General features: G+C 38.5%; 4 protein-coding genes and 1 long non-coding RNA gene across 5 annotated transcripts; 3 read left to right on the plus strand and 2 right to left on the minus strand.

Annotated features, from left to right (window-relative positions):
- Positions 1 to 2,768: 2,768 nt before the first annotated feature.
- On the plus strand, positions 2,769 to 4,939 carry LOC130745677 (glutamyl-tRNA reductase-binding protein, chloroplastic). The gene is made up of 5 exons (XM_057598040.1): positions 2,769 to 3,242; positions 3,323 to 3,403; positions 3,540 to 3,644; positions 3,753 to 3,902; positions 4,443 to 4,939. Exons 1-5 carry the CDS (start codon positions 2,871 to 2,873, stop codon positions 4,671 to 4,673), a joined length of 939 nt encoding a protein of 312 aa, XP_057454023.1. The 5' UTR covers positions 2,769 to 2,870; the 3' UTR covers positions 4,674 to 4,939.
- A 284-nt stretch (positions 4,940 to 5,223) lies between these two features.
- Positions 5,224 to 9,502, minus strand: LOC130745676 (exocyst complex component EXO70A1-like). The gene has a single exon (XM_057598038.1). The coding sequence runs from the start codon at positions 7,380 to 7,382 to the stop codon at positions 5,361 to 5,363; it is 2,022 nt and encodes a 673-aa protein (XP_057454021.1). The 5' UTR covers positions 7,383 to 9,502; the 3' UTR covers positions 5,224 to 5,360.
- Positions 9,503 to 10,217, plus strand: LOC130745678 (SKP1-like protein 14). The gene has a single exon (XM_057598041.1). The coding sequence runs from the start codon at positions 9,567 to 9,569 to the stop codon at positions 10,050 to 10,052; it is 486 nt and encodes a 161-aa protein (XP_057454024.1). The 5' UTR covers positions 9,503 to 9,566; the 3' UTR covers positions 10,053 to 10,217.
- A 2,280-nt stretch (positions 10,218 to 12,497) lies between these two features.
- Positions 12,498 to 13,032, minus strand: LOC130744660 (uncharacterized protein At4g04775-like). The gene is made up of 2 exons (XM_057596825.1): positions 12,850 to 13,032; positions 12,498 to 12,767 (listed from the first exon to the last, which is right to left on the minus strand). Exons 1-2 carry the CDS (start codon positions 13,030 to 13,032, stop codon positions 12,498 to 12,500), a joined length of 453 nt encoding a protein of 150 aa, XP_057452808.1.
- Positions 13,033 to 13,932: 900 nt separating this feature from the next.
- Positions 13,933 to 14,983, plus strand: LOC130742509 (uncharacterized). The gene is made up of 4 exons (XR_009021174.1): positions 13,933 to 14,339; positions 14,450 to 14,562; positions 14,702 to 14,749; positions 14,831 to 14,983. It is a non-coding gene; the product is annotated as an uncharacterized LOC130742509 (long non-coding RNA).
- Positions 14,984 to 16,015: the final 1,032 nt, after the last annotated feature.

Raw genomic sequence — 16,015 nt, forward strand, 5'->3', positions numbered from 1 at the left:
AGAAATAAAAGAGAGCCAAACTTGAGAGAGAGAGCCTCATTAAAACCTTACTAGGAAAAGCCCAATTGGGATACAAGCCTAGTGAAGGAAAAGGATTACAACAATCCCTAAGAGAGACCTTAATACATTACATTAACAAAATAAATACGAAAGGAAATACATGACAATGAAAAATAAACAACAATACATTTGAAACGAAATACACATTAAGGCGTGAAGATTAAGTTTCATTATTATCGATTTCAGGAAGCTCCCAGATATGCTCCACCAAGTCTGCTTGAAGTTGGCGATGGATTGACTTTTCAATTTGATGTGCTCTCCTTTCCAACATATTTCTAAAAGCGGGAATAGGACCGCTTAATACTTCAGCATCCGATATGTCATTATTGACCTGCTCATAAATAAAATTACCTTTGTACGTGTTGCGCTCATCTTCAACAATCATGTTATGCAATATGATGCAAGCATAGATGATTGACTTCATGTCATTCGGATGCCACCAGCGTGATGGACCACGGACAATCGCAAACCGAGATTGGAGCACTCCGAATGCACGTTCCACGTCCTTTCTTGCTGCTTCTTGTCTTTTGGCAAACTTTTGCTTTTTTTCTCCTTGTGGCATTGGGATGGTCTTCACAAATGTACCCCACTCGAGATAGATACCGTCTGCTAGATAGTATCCCATGTGATACATTGTTTCATTCACTCTAAATTTCACCATGGGAGCAGCTCCACGCAAAACCTCATTAAACACGGGAGATTGGTTTAGCACAGTAATGTCATTATTTGAGCCTGCAATGCCAAAAAATGCATGCCAAATCCACAAGTCTTGTGATGCCACTGCTTCAAGCATGATTGTGGGTCTTCCATGATCACCTCGGGTGTATTGACCTTTCCACGCAACTGGACAATTCTTCCATTCCCAATGCATACAATCAATGGAACCTAACATACCTGGAAATCCACGAGACTCCCCCCATTGAAGTAGGCGTGTCATGTCTTCCTCGTTCGGACGCCTCAAGAGAGAACTCGTGGGAGTAAAAATTGATGTGTAAAATGATGAAGTTCACACTATATATAATGTATAAAAGCTGAAAATGGGAGAGAAACGGTCTGATAACCTGCCAAACTGGTCAGACAACCTAAAACGGTAAAAAAACCGGCTCCAGCCAGTCAAAACCGGTCTGAAACCGGTCCACAACGGGAGGGTGACCTGCCCAACCGGTCACCCTATATTTAAACCCATTTCACCCCCCAAACCTTAACCCTAGCCGCAACATTTCTTCCTCCCTTTCTTCCTCCTTTCTTCGTCCCTTTCTTCCTTCTTTCTTCGTTTTCTTTCTTCGTCCCTTTCTTCCTCCTTTCTTCCTCCTTTCTTCTACCTGCAACCTCACCACCACCGAAACCCAACCTCTCCCACCTCACCGAAACACCCACCTCACCGGCTCCAAACACCCACCACCGCAACCAAAATCCACCTCACCGCCTCCAAACACCCACCACCGCAACCAAAATCCACCACACCGCCACTGACCCGCAACAAAACAACCCTCCCCGCCACCAAAAGCCCCCAAATCGACTGACCACCACCCAAATCGGAGCCACCAGATCAGATCAAGGGAAAGGAAGCCCCTTTTTGCACATGGAAAACAATATTTTGGTTCTGAGATTTTGAGATTTTTTTTTCCTATGTAAATATCAGTTGCAATGTAAAAGTTTGATTTTTTATCATTCAGTTTGATTTTTTATGTACAGTTTGGATTTTTTTAAAAAAAAATTGATTTTGGTTCTGATCATCTCCCTTTCAAATCCGTTTGCTCTTCCTTCTTCTCTACTGTTTCCTCCCTCTGAAAGTAGTTGATGCAGCATGTGAGAGAAAATATTGATTTTTTAATCTAAGAGCTCACCAAGCAGGGGCTCTTGCACAAGAGACCCTGCACTGTAGCTAAGAGCCTGAAGGCCAACTCCAGTGCAGACAAAAATTAAGAGCCGGCTCTTAAAACCTCTAGCTGGGCTAAGAGCCCAGCGTTGGAGATGCTCTAAGAAACAGTAGAGAATGTGACTATTTAATCTCTAACCAACATGTCCTGAATGCTGATAATATTCTCTCCCAAACAGCAACTATGAATGTCTGTATTGTGTTAATAACATTTATTGCTTCTCTATTGTCAGAGACACACACACACAACATCATCACGATGTCCCAATTCCCAAGCATGCCCAAGACCAAACTTTATAGATAGTAACTCCATAAGAAACGGGTCCCCCTTACCAAAACCGCCTGAAAAAAAAAAATCATCTCTCATTCAAATCATGAAGATTTAAATGCAAATGAAATATGGATTATTAAAAGAGATTAGTTTTTTAGGTACATATTAAAAGAAATTAGTGAAGTATTTTTACCATGTTGCTCCCCATATTTCATCTCATTGGAGTTTGCTCCACTCTTAAGAGAAGTATGGTAACATTCACTTTAGCTAGCAATGCATGCGAGTCTCATTAAATTGGATGTGAAACACATATTTTAAATGCACATCACATGAATTTTAATTGAGGAGTGCTTGAAATGTAATCTTAAAGTGATTATTATTCTTTAGGTTAAAGATATAGAAAGGGACCGTTTGTAATGTATACTAGCTTATGAGAACTTCTTTAAGCTTATCTACTAAAAAAATATTATAAGCTCAATTATAAATGTTGTTTTTATTTGCCTCCAAACGACATCAAATTCCACAAACATAGTCTTATATAAATAGAAAAAAAAAAAACGACATCTTATTAGGGTGTTGTGTTTCGCACTCTTATCCTTTTACAAACATCAACTCAACTCAACTCAATTTCATCGTCTCTGTGATCCCGAACCTCAACAAATGCTTCTTCAAACGAGGCACCTCGGTGCCCCACTGGTAACACTCACACCCACAGCGAAAACCACCACCAGAAAATTCTCATGGTACCGTCCAATCTCAATCGGGGCACCGAAATGCTCGGTTTCTTCGACCCAATTGGAAATGGAGTTGAGTAGCAGTAACACTACAAAACCGTTTCCAGCAGAAGTTTCAAGGACGATAATGGAGCTCGCGAGAGTCGGCACGCTTTCCACGTTGACCCATGAGGGTTGGCCTCTTGGTATTGGTGTCCGATTCGCTGTTGACCCAGAAGAAGGCACCCCTTTCTTCTGCTTCAATCACAATGTCATTTCCAACAACAATGACAACACCCCATCTTCTCTTCATGTTCAGGTTTTTCTCTCTTTGGAACAATCAATAATGGTGATGATGGAATTTCTATTGTATTCATATTTTGTTGTTGTGTTTATCAGTTTATACAGTGTGGATTGCGTACCCCTCAGTGTACACTTCAAGGAACCCTTACCAAACCGCAGGATCAAATCAAAGCCAAGGTGGGTGGGTGAGTTGGTAATGTCATTTATCATATGAGATGCTACAGTCTACTATTTTTCAGTATATGAACATGCCCTTTTGTCAATTTTGTGTTCTTTTATGTTTGATCAAGTCTTCTTCATTGCCATTATGCAGAGGCTTGTTTCTTTATGGGGGAAGAGGTTTGGAGAAGAGGTTGATGAAGATTCTGTGTATATTATTGCTGTGGATAGGGTGCTGCACTTGGATGATTTTCAGGAGGTAGGGGACATATTTTTCATAGTCTAGTATTTATAGGTTTGCTTATTAACCTTGTAAGTTGGATACTTGTATAAGTTAACTTTCATAACCTATTTCCATTTGTTGCAGAGTGGTGTGTGGGTCACTTCTTTAGACTACAAAAATGCTCAACCGGATCCTCTTCGAGAGTTTGCGGAGGAATTAGTCACTGAAATTAACACTAACAACATGGAAGACGTCACTCGCTTTTGCAATGTCTATGTTGATCTGGATTTCCCGGTATTCACCCGAACTCTGTGTCTTTTACTTTCACATGGATCATATGTAGTTGTTCCTTCAGTCTTTTTTGGATATATTTGGATTTGAGACTTCCCAAGCTTGCCCCTAAACCAATGGCTCCTTACCTGTAACTATAAGCTACGTTGCTTTTGTCTCTTTCATGCTTGCCATCAAAACCAACACTTCGTCTATTGATTTACAAATTTCACCTGAGTAGTCTTTCTGGGATTTGATTTAGTGCATGTTTGTAAATCTTTCTGCAATTGATTGTAAAGCTAAAATTAACTCTGTGGAGAATTTGTGAGTAGCTTCTTTGTGTCAAAACTGACTCTGAGAGAAAAAGACGTTGATCCAAACATGCTATTAATTTTTCATGTCCTGTTTGTGATTTTGTTTATGTAACATCTGTATGCAAGTCACTTGCTGTATACATGATCAAATGACTTTGCTAAACTTAAACCTAACTTCGAGTGATGATTGGTGACCACTAAATTAGTTGTGCTGTGCTAACTTTTCAACGTATTTGATTTACCATTGAAGGTCTCGCAAGCAAAGATGGTATGGGTAGATCGGTTGGGCTTCGATATGCGTCTGTCTTGCCCTCTCCAAGGTACATTTGAGGCTCGCATTCCTTTCCCTAGAGAAGTGACCGATGAAAAAGGTGCTAAGTCGTCATTCAATTGTATGTCACAACTGGCTTGGGAGGTTGAAAAAAACTTCCATCCTCCAGACTTTCAGAAGGTTAAACAATTGAAGCAAGTAAAGTCCTGATGCAAAAGTTGTCTTCTGTTTTTGTTCTCGATCGTTGTGAAATATGCATCCTTGGTAGAGCCTTGTAATTCTTCAAGAATTTCACAATGTCTGTTGTGTTTGTATTCTGTGATGATTCGTTTGGGGCTTGATGTTTAGATCATTGTGAAAACTGAGCATGATGTAGTTTTGCACGTTAAGTCTTGGCATTTTGTTTAGCAGGGCTTATGTATATTGAACTTTCTTTTGAAAGAAATGAGTTGATGACAACAGGATATTGATCTGCCTTTCCTTATCTAAAATATATAAGTAACAGAACATTTGGTATATCGTTTGAAATATTTCTGGTGTTTTTGGCATAAATAGAAAAAGTACAATGCATATGGCGCATCTACCATTTTGTGATTCAGAACTCTGGTGTATGAACAATGCATTTTGAGATCAAATCTGGATTGAACTGAGCCAAATAGGTCTTTTTGCATATACTTGCATCTATAGGTTTTATGACATTTTGTCAACAAGTATGACATACATTAAGATGGTTATTGGTATCAATTCTAATAAGTACTAGTTGATTCATGACTAAGATAACATTATAGCATGTAATAGCCAAAATAAATTAAGCAGTTACAATTGTAGCAACAAGTAACAGTGAATGCCTACTTGCTAATGTTTTACACCTTTCTTCCTTTAAAATGACATGTACAACTATAGAGCAGTTAGAGTCAAGCGAAACTGATGGCTTACTTCTTTTATTTTACTAATCAAATCTACCTGTTTAATGCTACCATGCTTGCTCAGCTCGGGCTGAAACAAAGACCTAATCCTATTCTCCAAACTCTGAGCTGTATATTTAATATGTTTGTCAACCTTAGCATCATTTTCAATTGACAAAATATAATTCTTCATGTAGGCTCTGTAGATTGGTACTATACCTTCCACCAAATGCTTGCATACATTTTCCCTCAAGATCTCATCAGAAATAACCCAATGAGACTGCTTCTTGTACCTTTCATCAAAAGCTAGATTGAAAGCAACTAGTCTCTTAGCCATATCTTGGCTAGTCACTGGCACATTGGAGGATGATAGTTTGTCCTTTTGAACTGCAAGAATAGGTTGAAGCTTTCCCCAGCTATTCCTCAAATAAAGTGCTGCATAATAGTCCTTATATTGTTCATGTGCCCTTAACCAAGAATCTCCCATCATATTCCCTAGCACAGTACCTTTCAAATTGTGGAAATGACAGTGATTATTCATCATAAAAAGGTAGGCCAAAGTGATGTCTTCATAGGCCTTTGACCAAGCATCCAGATTTACTGCAACTTCTCTAATAATGGTGTATATTTGAGTGAAAATAACACCCTCTTCATATGGTTCCTCTCTCCAACTAAGGTGTATTTCCAGAATCTGAATCAAATGTGGCCTATACGAATCGCTGAGCAGCTGATTGCAGTAATCAGTCACAAAGCTTACCAGCCGAGGAATGCTGCCATCTGGGGGAGGAGAAGTTGGCCTTTGAAACTTCACTTGTGCTGGAAGTTGCCAGAATATCTCACTGGCACCATTGACAACTTTGTTGATAAGATCCTTTGTCGCAGTTCGAATTTCTTCACAAGCTTTCCCTCTGAAAAGATGGTTGAATTTTAGTCTTAGACCATTCAAGACTCTGAATATGGACAGCAAGTTCAACAACTTGAAGGGGTCGTTTTTCCTCTCAGCTACAACCCTTCCAAATTGAATGAAAGAAAGAATTCCAGATTCAATTGCAACCTTTGCAAAACACTCCATCCACGCTTCTGGACAAATTTTCTCAAAGACACTAGCAGAAAGCTTGTACTCAACCTCAAGCAGTTGTTTTACAACTAACTCCAAATGGTTCCCCCATTGGTCAATGTAACTCTCTATACCTTGCACATTTTCAAATTCAGCTATTGGAATCTCAAGATAATTCAAATCCAAAGTCTTCAGACTTCGACGAGCATTCACACCTCGAACTTCAACATATATAGATTGGCACTTGCTTAGTCTGTCATTAGCGTCTAACCTTTCCGCGATGGACTGCAACTTCCTTGTTAAAGAAGCTGGGAATGGTAAAGCTGGTGTGGCGTGGTGATCAATGTGTGATGTTAGGGAAACCAAAGTAAGAGGCATCGAGTTTGCCATCAGAAGCCTGTGGAAAACAATCTCTAGCTTGTCACAGGCTATACTGAGAAGGCCCCCATTGAGGCGAGCGCCTTCCTCTATCGCTTGCAATTCTTGCAATATTCTCAATGACTTCTTTATGTTCACTAGGAAAAGCTCATTGGTGATTGCTTTATCTTGTAATAACTCAAGAACACCATTCAACCAACCAACTTCTAACCTGCAATTATCTGCGAGAAGCTTCAGCGCTTCCTCTAGCTTCTTCGTGTTTGAGACGTACATGCATAAATCAGAACTGGAATCCGTCAAGGGAGAATGTTCCAACTCATGCAAAGCGTCAAACACCCTGAGGACCGCAGCAGCGGAACAAAGAACGCTGTCTAAACCGTTGCCAATGTCAATAAATGACTTTTGCATTGAGATGGATCTAAGTGAAGCTTGCAGGGAGCAACATCTCTTTTGAAGACGCTCCAAATTTGATCCAGCCTCATCTAATGCAGAAGCAATAGCTGTTGATGTTTCCAAACTAGTTCTCAAGAACTTTCTGGCAGCTTCAAAATTCTCCTCCTTGCTTTCCATATTAACCATTGGCAAATCAAGTGCTAATCACAAAATGATTACTGATTTGGCTTTTAGATTGCATTGAGATTGATACATTTTTCCACCTTAAGGTTGGTCTAATGAAAAAGATCATCTTTGTTGGTTTCTTGTGAATCTTCCCATCCACTTTCTTTCACCAAACTCAACAAACAAAGCAAAGGAAAGCTAGCTTCACTTGCAAAACAAATATCACAGAAACTTCAACTACCAGGGCTAGAACTTTCCTAGAGTTAGAGCACCATATACTCAACTAATTCATCAAAGCCTTTTGTTTATTCCTTTCCTTGTTCTAATTTTCTTGTTCAACTTGAATACCAAAACATGCTATTCTTGCTGCAATTACCTCAACAATCTACCAACCAAATACATCGAAATTCACGTTTTCTGATTGATCCAGAAAACGTCCACTTTAACCGTCTATTTTATTGGAGCGCTTTTGAGGGAAAAATCTATTGTCACCCTTCTTGGTTGGTAGTTGGAAATAACTAGTATCTAACATGTGGAATGCCCAGGCCATAGATTACAGTATTACACTGTATCACTTTCATATAATATTATTTAAAATGAATTTAATGTTGATGCACTTCTTTTACACGGTCAACATTTCTCACATTAGAACGAAAAAAATTGAAACGAAAATTGATCAAAATAACACTTTGCATAAATCAATAATAATCTATATCTCTATATAAGCCGATTTAATGTCTATTTTTCGGAAAATCTAAGTTTTTAGGCTTATAAAATTTTTGCAACATTTACCCTCAACTTTTTTTTTTCATTTGAAAATGAGGACAAACGGTAGTATTATTTTGCTCACATGACCCATTTTTTATCTAGTCATCAACTCACGAGGTGGTCATGTTTGGACTTTTTGTTTAGTTCCAGTCACTTTAAAATGTATTATATTTTTCACGTATTTATCTCTACTTATCTTTTATCTTCTCTCTTATTCTCTTATCTATCTCTTTTCTAAACCAAACACAGGAACATTTAGAGAAAGCCACACTGGTGCAAGTTTTGAAACACTAAATTAGACGGGGATAAGTTTGTGTTAACATCTCAATATCATCTCCACCTCAAAGAGAAATGAAGAAATAAGAGAGAAATAACATATATGGTATCATAGGTGATGCGATTGGAAAAGAAGAGAAATATAAAAATGAAAAATGTGCGAAAATGAAATGGAAAAGAGAATAGTATGAGTGAATCAAAACACAAGATTAAGTCATTTTCACATAATGTACACTCTCACATCCTATATTTTTCATCACCAATCTACAATCTAGGACTGCACATGAGTTGGGTTAGATGGATTTTAGGCTAATAAGGATCCGAACCGATCAAAACTGTTTGGGTTGGGTTGGATTTCGTGAATTTTCACCAACGAACCTGAACCAACCCAATCCGACAATCTTCAGGTTGGTTTGGATGGGTTGATTGGATCGCAATATTAAAATAATAATAAACTTGACAAATTGAAAAAATATTAAAACGCAAGTACTTTAAGTCTCTAACATGTAATTACATCATAAGTTCATAACTACCATCTATACACATCCATACGAGTACGACAACACATAATTAAACAGGTACTTTAAGTATTTAAATATGATAAATAATTACAACAAATTACTCTCCAAATCTCCTAAAAATACTCTAGACTTCAAGATCGTGATTAAGAAGATAGTGAAATAAAAAACAGGTTTTTAAAATTTTACATGTAGTAGTAGGTGAGGTAAAATTAAAATTATTAAAAATATATATTAAATAATATGATATTATCATAAGATTGAATTTTGGGTTGGGTTAGATGAATTATTATGAAATTCGATATCCGATTCAAAGATGATTGAATTGTAATAAAATCCATCCGATAGACTAGTTTGCCCTAACCCGCATTTTTACCATTAAATTGGGTTCAGTAAAGCGGTTTTCGGTTGACCCGACCATGTGCTCCGCTACTAAAATCCACTCAAAACAAACAGTGTAAATTCTCTCACCAGTATTACTTGTACGGATTGGGATCCTCTCCAGCCTCTACAGCTCATTTATAGTCATAGATCAAAATAATTAATGGTTGAGATGTATTGAGGTGAAAAAAGTAATTTAAAATACCTGTACTCCTCTTTCTTTCTCTCTTTATCTTTGGCTTTCTCTCTCTCTGCAACAACGATGGCACAAGCATCATCATCAAAGATGATATCGTTCAAGACCGCAGACGGTGACTTCTTCGAGGTGGAGCCGTCAATTGCAAAAGAGATGCAAACCGTGCAGAACCTCTTTGACGCTGACGCTGACACCGTCTCCGCCTCCGCCATTCCCCTCCCCAAAGTATCCACCCGAGAGTTCACCAGGATCATCGACTACTGCAAGAACCACCGTGCCGCCGGCAAAGCCAAGGATTCCGACGACGAGTTCACGAAGGCGCTGAGCAACGAGGAGTTGATGGAGCTGCTACTGGCCGCGAACTACCTGGGCATGAAGGACCTGATTGAATTCCTCAGCCAGTGCATTGCGGATCGGATTGCGAACAAGAGCGTGGAGGTCGTGCGGAAGCTCTTCCGCTTCACCGATAGCGGTTATACGCCGGAGGAAGAGGCTAAGAAACGTGAAGAGAATGCCTGGACGTTCAAGGGCGTCGATGCCGACGATGAATGAGGATTGAATTCTGCGGGTATAGAATTAGGGTTCCGTAGTGATCTTAGAAAATTGAAATTGAAATCAATATGCAAATAGGGATGAATTTGATTCTTGTGATGAGAATCCATGGAAATATTTACTGTTAAATTATCAATTTCATTAGGGATTTGGATCCTCTCTCAATTTCAGACTTACAGTAGGTAGCTCAGTTGAAGGCATTCTGGAAATTGAACCACTGCTTTAGATGCTGTTGTTGACATGGTATTAGAGCTTATCCTAAGTTAAGTGAAGACCAACCACCATATATGAGTCACTCGCAGATGTTCATATATATATGAGTCACTCGCACATGTTCATATGTTCATTTCTACATATTTCACATTATCCAAACTTGAGTGTGAGGGAGTGTGTTTTTTTTTGAAAGGAAAAAAAAATAAAAATGTGAGGGAATGTGTTTAAAAGTTACACATTGACTAGAGATCTCTCATATATGAAAATGTTATCCTCACTATACAAACTAGCTTAACTAGCTTTTGAGATTGAGTTAAATTTTCCAAATTCGAACTACCAACTTTTGAGGTTGAGTTAAATTTTCCAAATTCGAACATGGTAGTAGTGCCTCTATGATCAAGCGATCTAGTGTTTCATTTTTTATAGCCTCTATTTTTCTAGTATTTAAGCTACTAGGTAAATGGAACATGAATGAGTTTAGGGTTAACTGTTATATTAGTCCCTGTCTTTGTCTCGCCGTCTGAGGTAGGTCCCTCCCCGGAAAAAAATTTGTCTGAAGTCCTCTTGTTTGAAAAGTGGTTGGAGCAGGCCCTCGCCGGAGGGCGGGTGCATGTGTGGCTTGGTGACTAGGATTAATGAACCCACGTGGCATTAAAAAATAAATAAAAAATAAAAATCAAATTACAACTCAGAATTTTAAACCTAATTAACCTATTTCTAATTAACCCTAACTTAATTAACCAAAAACTAATTTTCCCCCCCCCCAAACTTAACCCAATTCACACCAAATCAACCCTACCCCCAAATCAACCCAATCCCAATCTGAAGTAGCAGGGTTCTTCCCCTACCATCGTCTACCATCGAATTCTCCGTCATCGTTCGTGTTCTCGCCGGTTCTCTTGCTCAGGCTCGCCGCTCATTGTGCTTCTTCAAAGTAAGTTTCGTTCTTCCTCTCCTCTTCAATAATGACATGTGGTTTTGGGTTTGGGGTTTTTGGTTCGTTGTTTTGGGTTTATGGTTTTCCTGGGTTCTTCGATAATGGCATATGGTCCTATATTAGCATGCTTAGGGTTTTCGTCTACAATGACTTAGGGTGCAGGGATGGGTATGAGGGTTGCTATATTAGCATGCTTCACTGTTGTTTTATGTGGTTGATAAATTTGTGATTTCTCAGGATGATTTTTACACTGGTTGTGCGACATGGTGGTTGGTTTGGAAGTAGTCCTTACTGGCATTACTTCGGTGGTGCCAAAAGTGAGTTCCATGATCTTGATGAGTCTAAATGGTCCTACTCTAAGACTGTGGAAATTGTCAAAGGTCTTGGCTACAAAGAGTTTGATTTACTGTGGCTTCCTGATGAGGATGTTGACTGGCATGTTTTCAGGAATTACACAACAGATATGGATGCCAAGGAATTTGCTAAATATGCAGTTGGAAATGACCATGAAGGTGTTATATTTGTGGACAATCTATCCAAAGACCCTCCCACTCTACCTACTGCATTAAAGGAAAAGAAGAAAGATGCCAACAAGAATGTTAAGGTACAAAAACTAAGGGTGAGAAAGTCAGGTAGGTTGCAAGCAATGGTGAGACAAGGAACAAATAAGGGACCTCCTGAAGTTGTAGAGTTATCTGATGATGAGCAATTTCCTAATGAAGTTGCAATGCTACAAAATGAAACTGTTCTCCCTGAACCTGCTCTCCTTGAAGCTGTGATTCCTGAACCCGTTATCCCTAATGTTGTGGACCCTGAAGTTGCAGTTCCTGAAGTAGTAGATGGGGTAGATGGTGATAAAGCTGGTGAGGATAACCAGGAAGAAGAAAATGATGATTCTGATGTTTCTGAAGTTGATAGGGTCGATGATAGTGAAGAAGAAAGGGATTTAGCAAAAGGGGAGGAAGTTACAAACCCAGGATTTGCTCAGGCTGAGTCCCTATTGAATGAGCACATTACTCAAATGCTTCAACAAACTGCAGCAGATAATGATGATGGGGAAAAGAGAGATGAGACAGATTTATGTGGAGGCTATGAGAGTGAGGACCTTGAAAGTGTCCCCACTGATAGTGAGCAGGAAGGGATTCCTAGGAGAAGGTTTGAAAGATTCATGCTACACAACAAGTATTTCATCCCACAAACAACCACATACATCCCCTAGAACAAACAACCAAATTCATTCCCTAACACAAACCAACCACCCTAAAACAGAATTAACTTGAAACCCTTGAAACCCTTCAACCCTTCAAACTCTTGCCATACAAAAACACCAGAACTGTGACTATCCAAGAAATCAGAGCAATCAACCGTGCAACATTCTTGTGAAATGTCTCAATTTCAACCTTCTTCTTTAACTTCTTCATCTTCTTCTTCAAATCAGGTCCAGGAAGCACAGAGTTAGATGAATTGTCAATCTCAGAAATGTCAGTATCAGCCTCTACATGCCTGGGTTGTCTTTCATCAACAGGATCATCAATCCAAAAAAAGAAATTACATGTGCCTGGTAACTGAAAGTGTAGAAAAATTGAAGGGTTATCCAAAATTGAAATCCAAATAGAACGGTTACCCAAGATTGAAATCAAAGTATACAACACTTATATGCCAATTTCTGCATCTCAAAAACCTCCTTTCTGAGTTCACTCGAGTACCAGCAGTGTAAATAATGAGAGGAAGACCACAAGGACAGTTAGCCCTTGCACCTGCAGATCGTGGCCTCTGCCTGGAACGAGAGGAGGAAGCAGTGGAACCCTTGAAACCAGAAGAACTATCCATGTAAGATCCAGAAGAAGTCGCACCAAATAGGAGAGGAAAAGGAGAAAACGACAAGACCCAGAAGAAGCCGCACCAAAGCCGACCCAGAAGAACAAGATAGAGAGGAAGGAGAACACGATAAGAGGAAGACGATGAAGAAGAACAGGAGACGGCAGAGGAAGAACACGATAAGGCTTACGATGAAGGAGAACCCTGCTACTTCAGATTGGGATTGGGTTGATTTGGGGGTAGGGTTGATTTGGTGTGAATTGGGTTAAGTTTGGGGGGGAAATTAGTTTTTGGTTAATTAAGTTAGGGTTAATTAGAAATAGGTTAATTAGGTTTAAAATTCTGAGTTGTAATTTGATTTTTATTTTTTATTTATTTTTTAATGCCACGTGGGTTCATTAATCCTAGTCACCAAGCCACACATGCACTCGCCGGAGCTCCGCCCTCCGGCGAGGGCCTGCTCCAACCACTTTTCAAACAAGAGGACTTCAGACAAAATTTTTCCGGGGAGGGACCTACCTCAGACGGCGAGACAAAGACAGGGACTAATATAACAGTTAACCCATGAGTTTATATTGTATTTCTAGTTGTTGAGCATCACTGAAGAAATGGCTAAGAAACTGCATGGATGACCAATTCCATAGAATACTGATTTTCACTTACATAAATTCAAAAGACAAACACACAGAACAATGTAGATGGCACTGTATATAGTATGGAATTAGATTTCATTTTGAATAAATTAAGTGCTTTAACAATAGAAGAATATACATTGGTATATATTCCTTCTTTGTTTCACACTTTATATACCTTCAGTTTACCAGACATTAACTTGACTTCCCCTGAATCATATCTCTTGAGTCAATTGGCAGTAACAGTACAGACTGCTGCTGTTGAAACCTGAAGGTTAGTTAGGTTTCAAAATTGAAAACCCTAAAATTAAAAACCCCCAAATTGAAATGTGAAGGGAAATTGAAAACCCCAACTGCTACTGTTTTGCTTTGCTTTCCCTTTTGCTGAATTTAGTTTGTGTATAAGAAATTGTACTGAAATGAGATTGGATTTTACATGAGAGTGACATATTCCATCAATTTTACTCCTAATTGGTTTGAGATTGGAATGTGAAGGGAAGGGAAATGGTTTGATTTTTAATTTAGCAATTGCTGATGTAGTTAGGTTTGATTTAGTCATTTAGTAATTGGTGCTAGGTTCATTTTGTCCCTGATGAACGAGGCTAGCTTATTTCTGCTTCAGAAGATGGTTTGATCTGCACATTTGATACCACGGGAGATATCAATGATGATGATCATCTAGAGTCAGTAACTCCAGGACTTCAAATTGAATTGCAATATGTGAAAGTTTCAACACAAACATTGTTAACTATGGCTTTGTAGTTATGTGATTTGTGATGTTTATTGTGAAATCATAGTTGGAAAGATGGCAAGCTTCAATAGAAGACTACGAAATCTTGCAAAAAGAGACACCAGATGATGAGGAAGTTAACCGGGCATTGTTGGAAGCCAGAGCACAGCTCAAGAAATAGTAAGGTTAAGACTAACATTGGAAGTTCATTTCCCCTAATTACTTCTCTTTTTTGTTTCTTTTAGTTACTTTTTATTTTACTTCCGTAGCTATGCAAATTAATGGTGAAATTGATATTACTGATCCTATCTGTTGCTAGGATGCTTATATATGCAGAGCTCAAGCTTCACATTTTAAAAAATAGAAGGTTTCTTTGTGTCTTTTGTATTTTGAACTGCTGTTTTTTTGGCATGCAAAATCAGTAAATTTCTTGTTTACAAAATTGTAGGTGATTAATGTGGGAACTTCCATTGCCAAGGTAGGGCTTTTTGGAGAGAGTTATCAGAAGCTTTGGTGTTTAACGCATATTGAAACCTTGGGGTACAGTTTATTTCGGTTATCTGTTTAGTTCAGGTTACAAAGGTATATGAAAGTCTTTTCCCTTTCGTTGTGTTTGGAATCCTTAAAATCATCTTGGAATTGGAATGAATTCTCATATGAATCTGGTTTTAAATTGTCATGGTTTAAGACTTTAATTCATTTACCAATCATTGTGTTTGTAAATTGTAATATCTCATAATTTGTTACTTTTAATGGATTTGTAAATCATTTTCATTCAACTGAAGTCTTTTCATTTTTTAAGCTTTCCCAACATAGGATTTGTGCATTTCGTGTATTTCTCTATCCAGTTCTTCAACAGTTCAGTATTTTTATTGATGTGTTCATTTCAAAATTTTGAACCCCCTGACCCCAGGGTCCTGGATCCGCCACTGAGTAACAGTTATAATCTTCAGAGCATTCAGCAGCAAAGTGCTTAAGCCTTTTTCAGGGCCTTCAGTCCTTGAAATGGAACAACTCCAGTCTTCACCACACTTGCAGAATGGAAAACCAATAAACTACCAGAGTAGTTATAAACAAATTCAAATACTCAAAAGTTAACATACAAACTAAAAATAACCAAAAGAAGTGTCTGATAAGTGATATGTACAAGTCTATCACATCCATGGCGCAGAATCAAATCAAAATTTGCAATAGGTGATGATGCACATAAAGAGATGTGCTGTTGCAATACCCCTATTGGATTGGATCCTTTAAAAACCTCTATGCAAATTCCAATTGCAACTCTATCACAGTATAATCAAGAATCAAAACTTTGTTCAGAGACTTGAGTCCTTCCACTAATTAAGCAAAAGTAGCTCTTAGATTCCTCATAAAACACGCATCGCATTGTGCCATGCTATCATCCTTTTAGGCCTTTACAAGCCATCACAACCTGTACCTGCTATCTTTACGTCATTTGCCCCATTGCAATTCATCCAAACCCAAGGATAGGAAGATGGGAGCCACAAAACACTATAATAGGTTAGAAACACCATCCAAAGGAAAGATCATGCTTGATTTCTATGGCCTAATCTCCTCTAATGTTGAACAAGTGTTCACAGCTAGATGAAAGTAAAGTACTTATAAATTATAA

Source organism: Lotus japonicus, chromosome 3, assembly GCF_012489685.1.
Source record: "Lotus japonicus ecotype B-129 chromosome 3, LjGifu_v1.2".
Lineage (NCBI taxonomy): Eukaryota > Viridiplantae > Streptophyta > Magnoliopsida > Fabales > Fabaceae > Lotus > Lotus japonicus.

Coding starts and splice junctions, on each gene's coding strand:
- LOC130745678 (XM_057598041.1), top strand. CDS start 9,567: ATGGCACAAGCATCATCATCAAAGATGATATCGTTCAAGACCGCAGAC.
- LOC130744660 (XM_057596825.1), bottom strand. CDS start 13,032: ATGGATAGTTCTTCTGGTTTCAAGGGTTCCACTGCTTCCTCCTCTCGT. Junction 12,768..12,849: donor GAAATTGGCATATAAGTGTT/GTATACTTTGAT, acceptor CTACACTTTCAG/TTACCAGGCACATGTAATTT.
- LOC130745677 (XM_057598040.1), top strand. CDS start 2,871: ATGCTTCTTCAAACGAGGCACCTCGGTGCCCCACTGGTAACACTCACA. Junction 3,645..3,752: donor ACTTGGATGATTTTCAGGAG/GTAGGGGACATA, acceptor CATTTGTTGCAG/AGTGGTGTGTGGGTCACTTC. Junction 3,903..4,442: donor ATGTTGATCTGGATTTCCCG/GTATTCACCCGA, acceptor TTACCATTGAAG/GTCTCGCAAGCAAAGATGGT.
- LOC130745676 (XM_057598038.1), bottom strand. CDS start 7,382: ATGGTTAATATGGAAAGCAAGGAGGAGAATTTTGAAGCTGCCAGAAAG.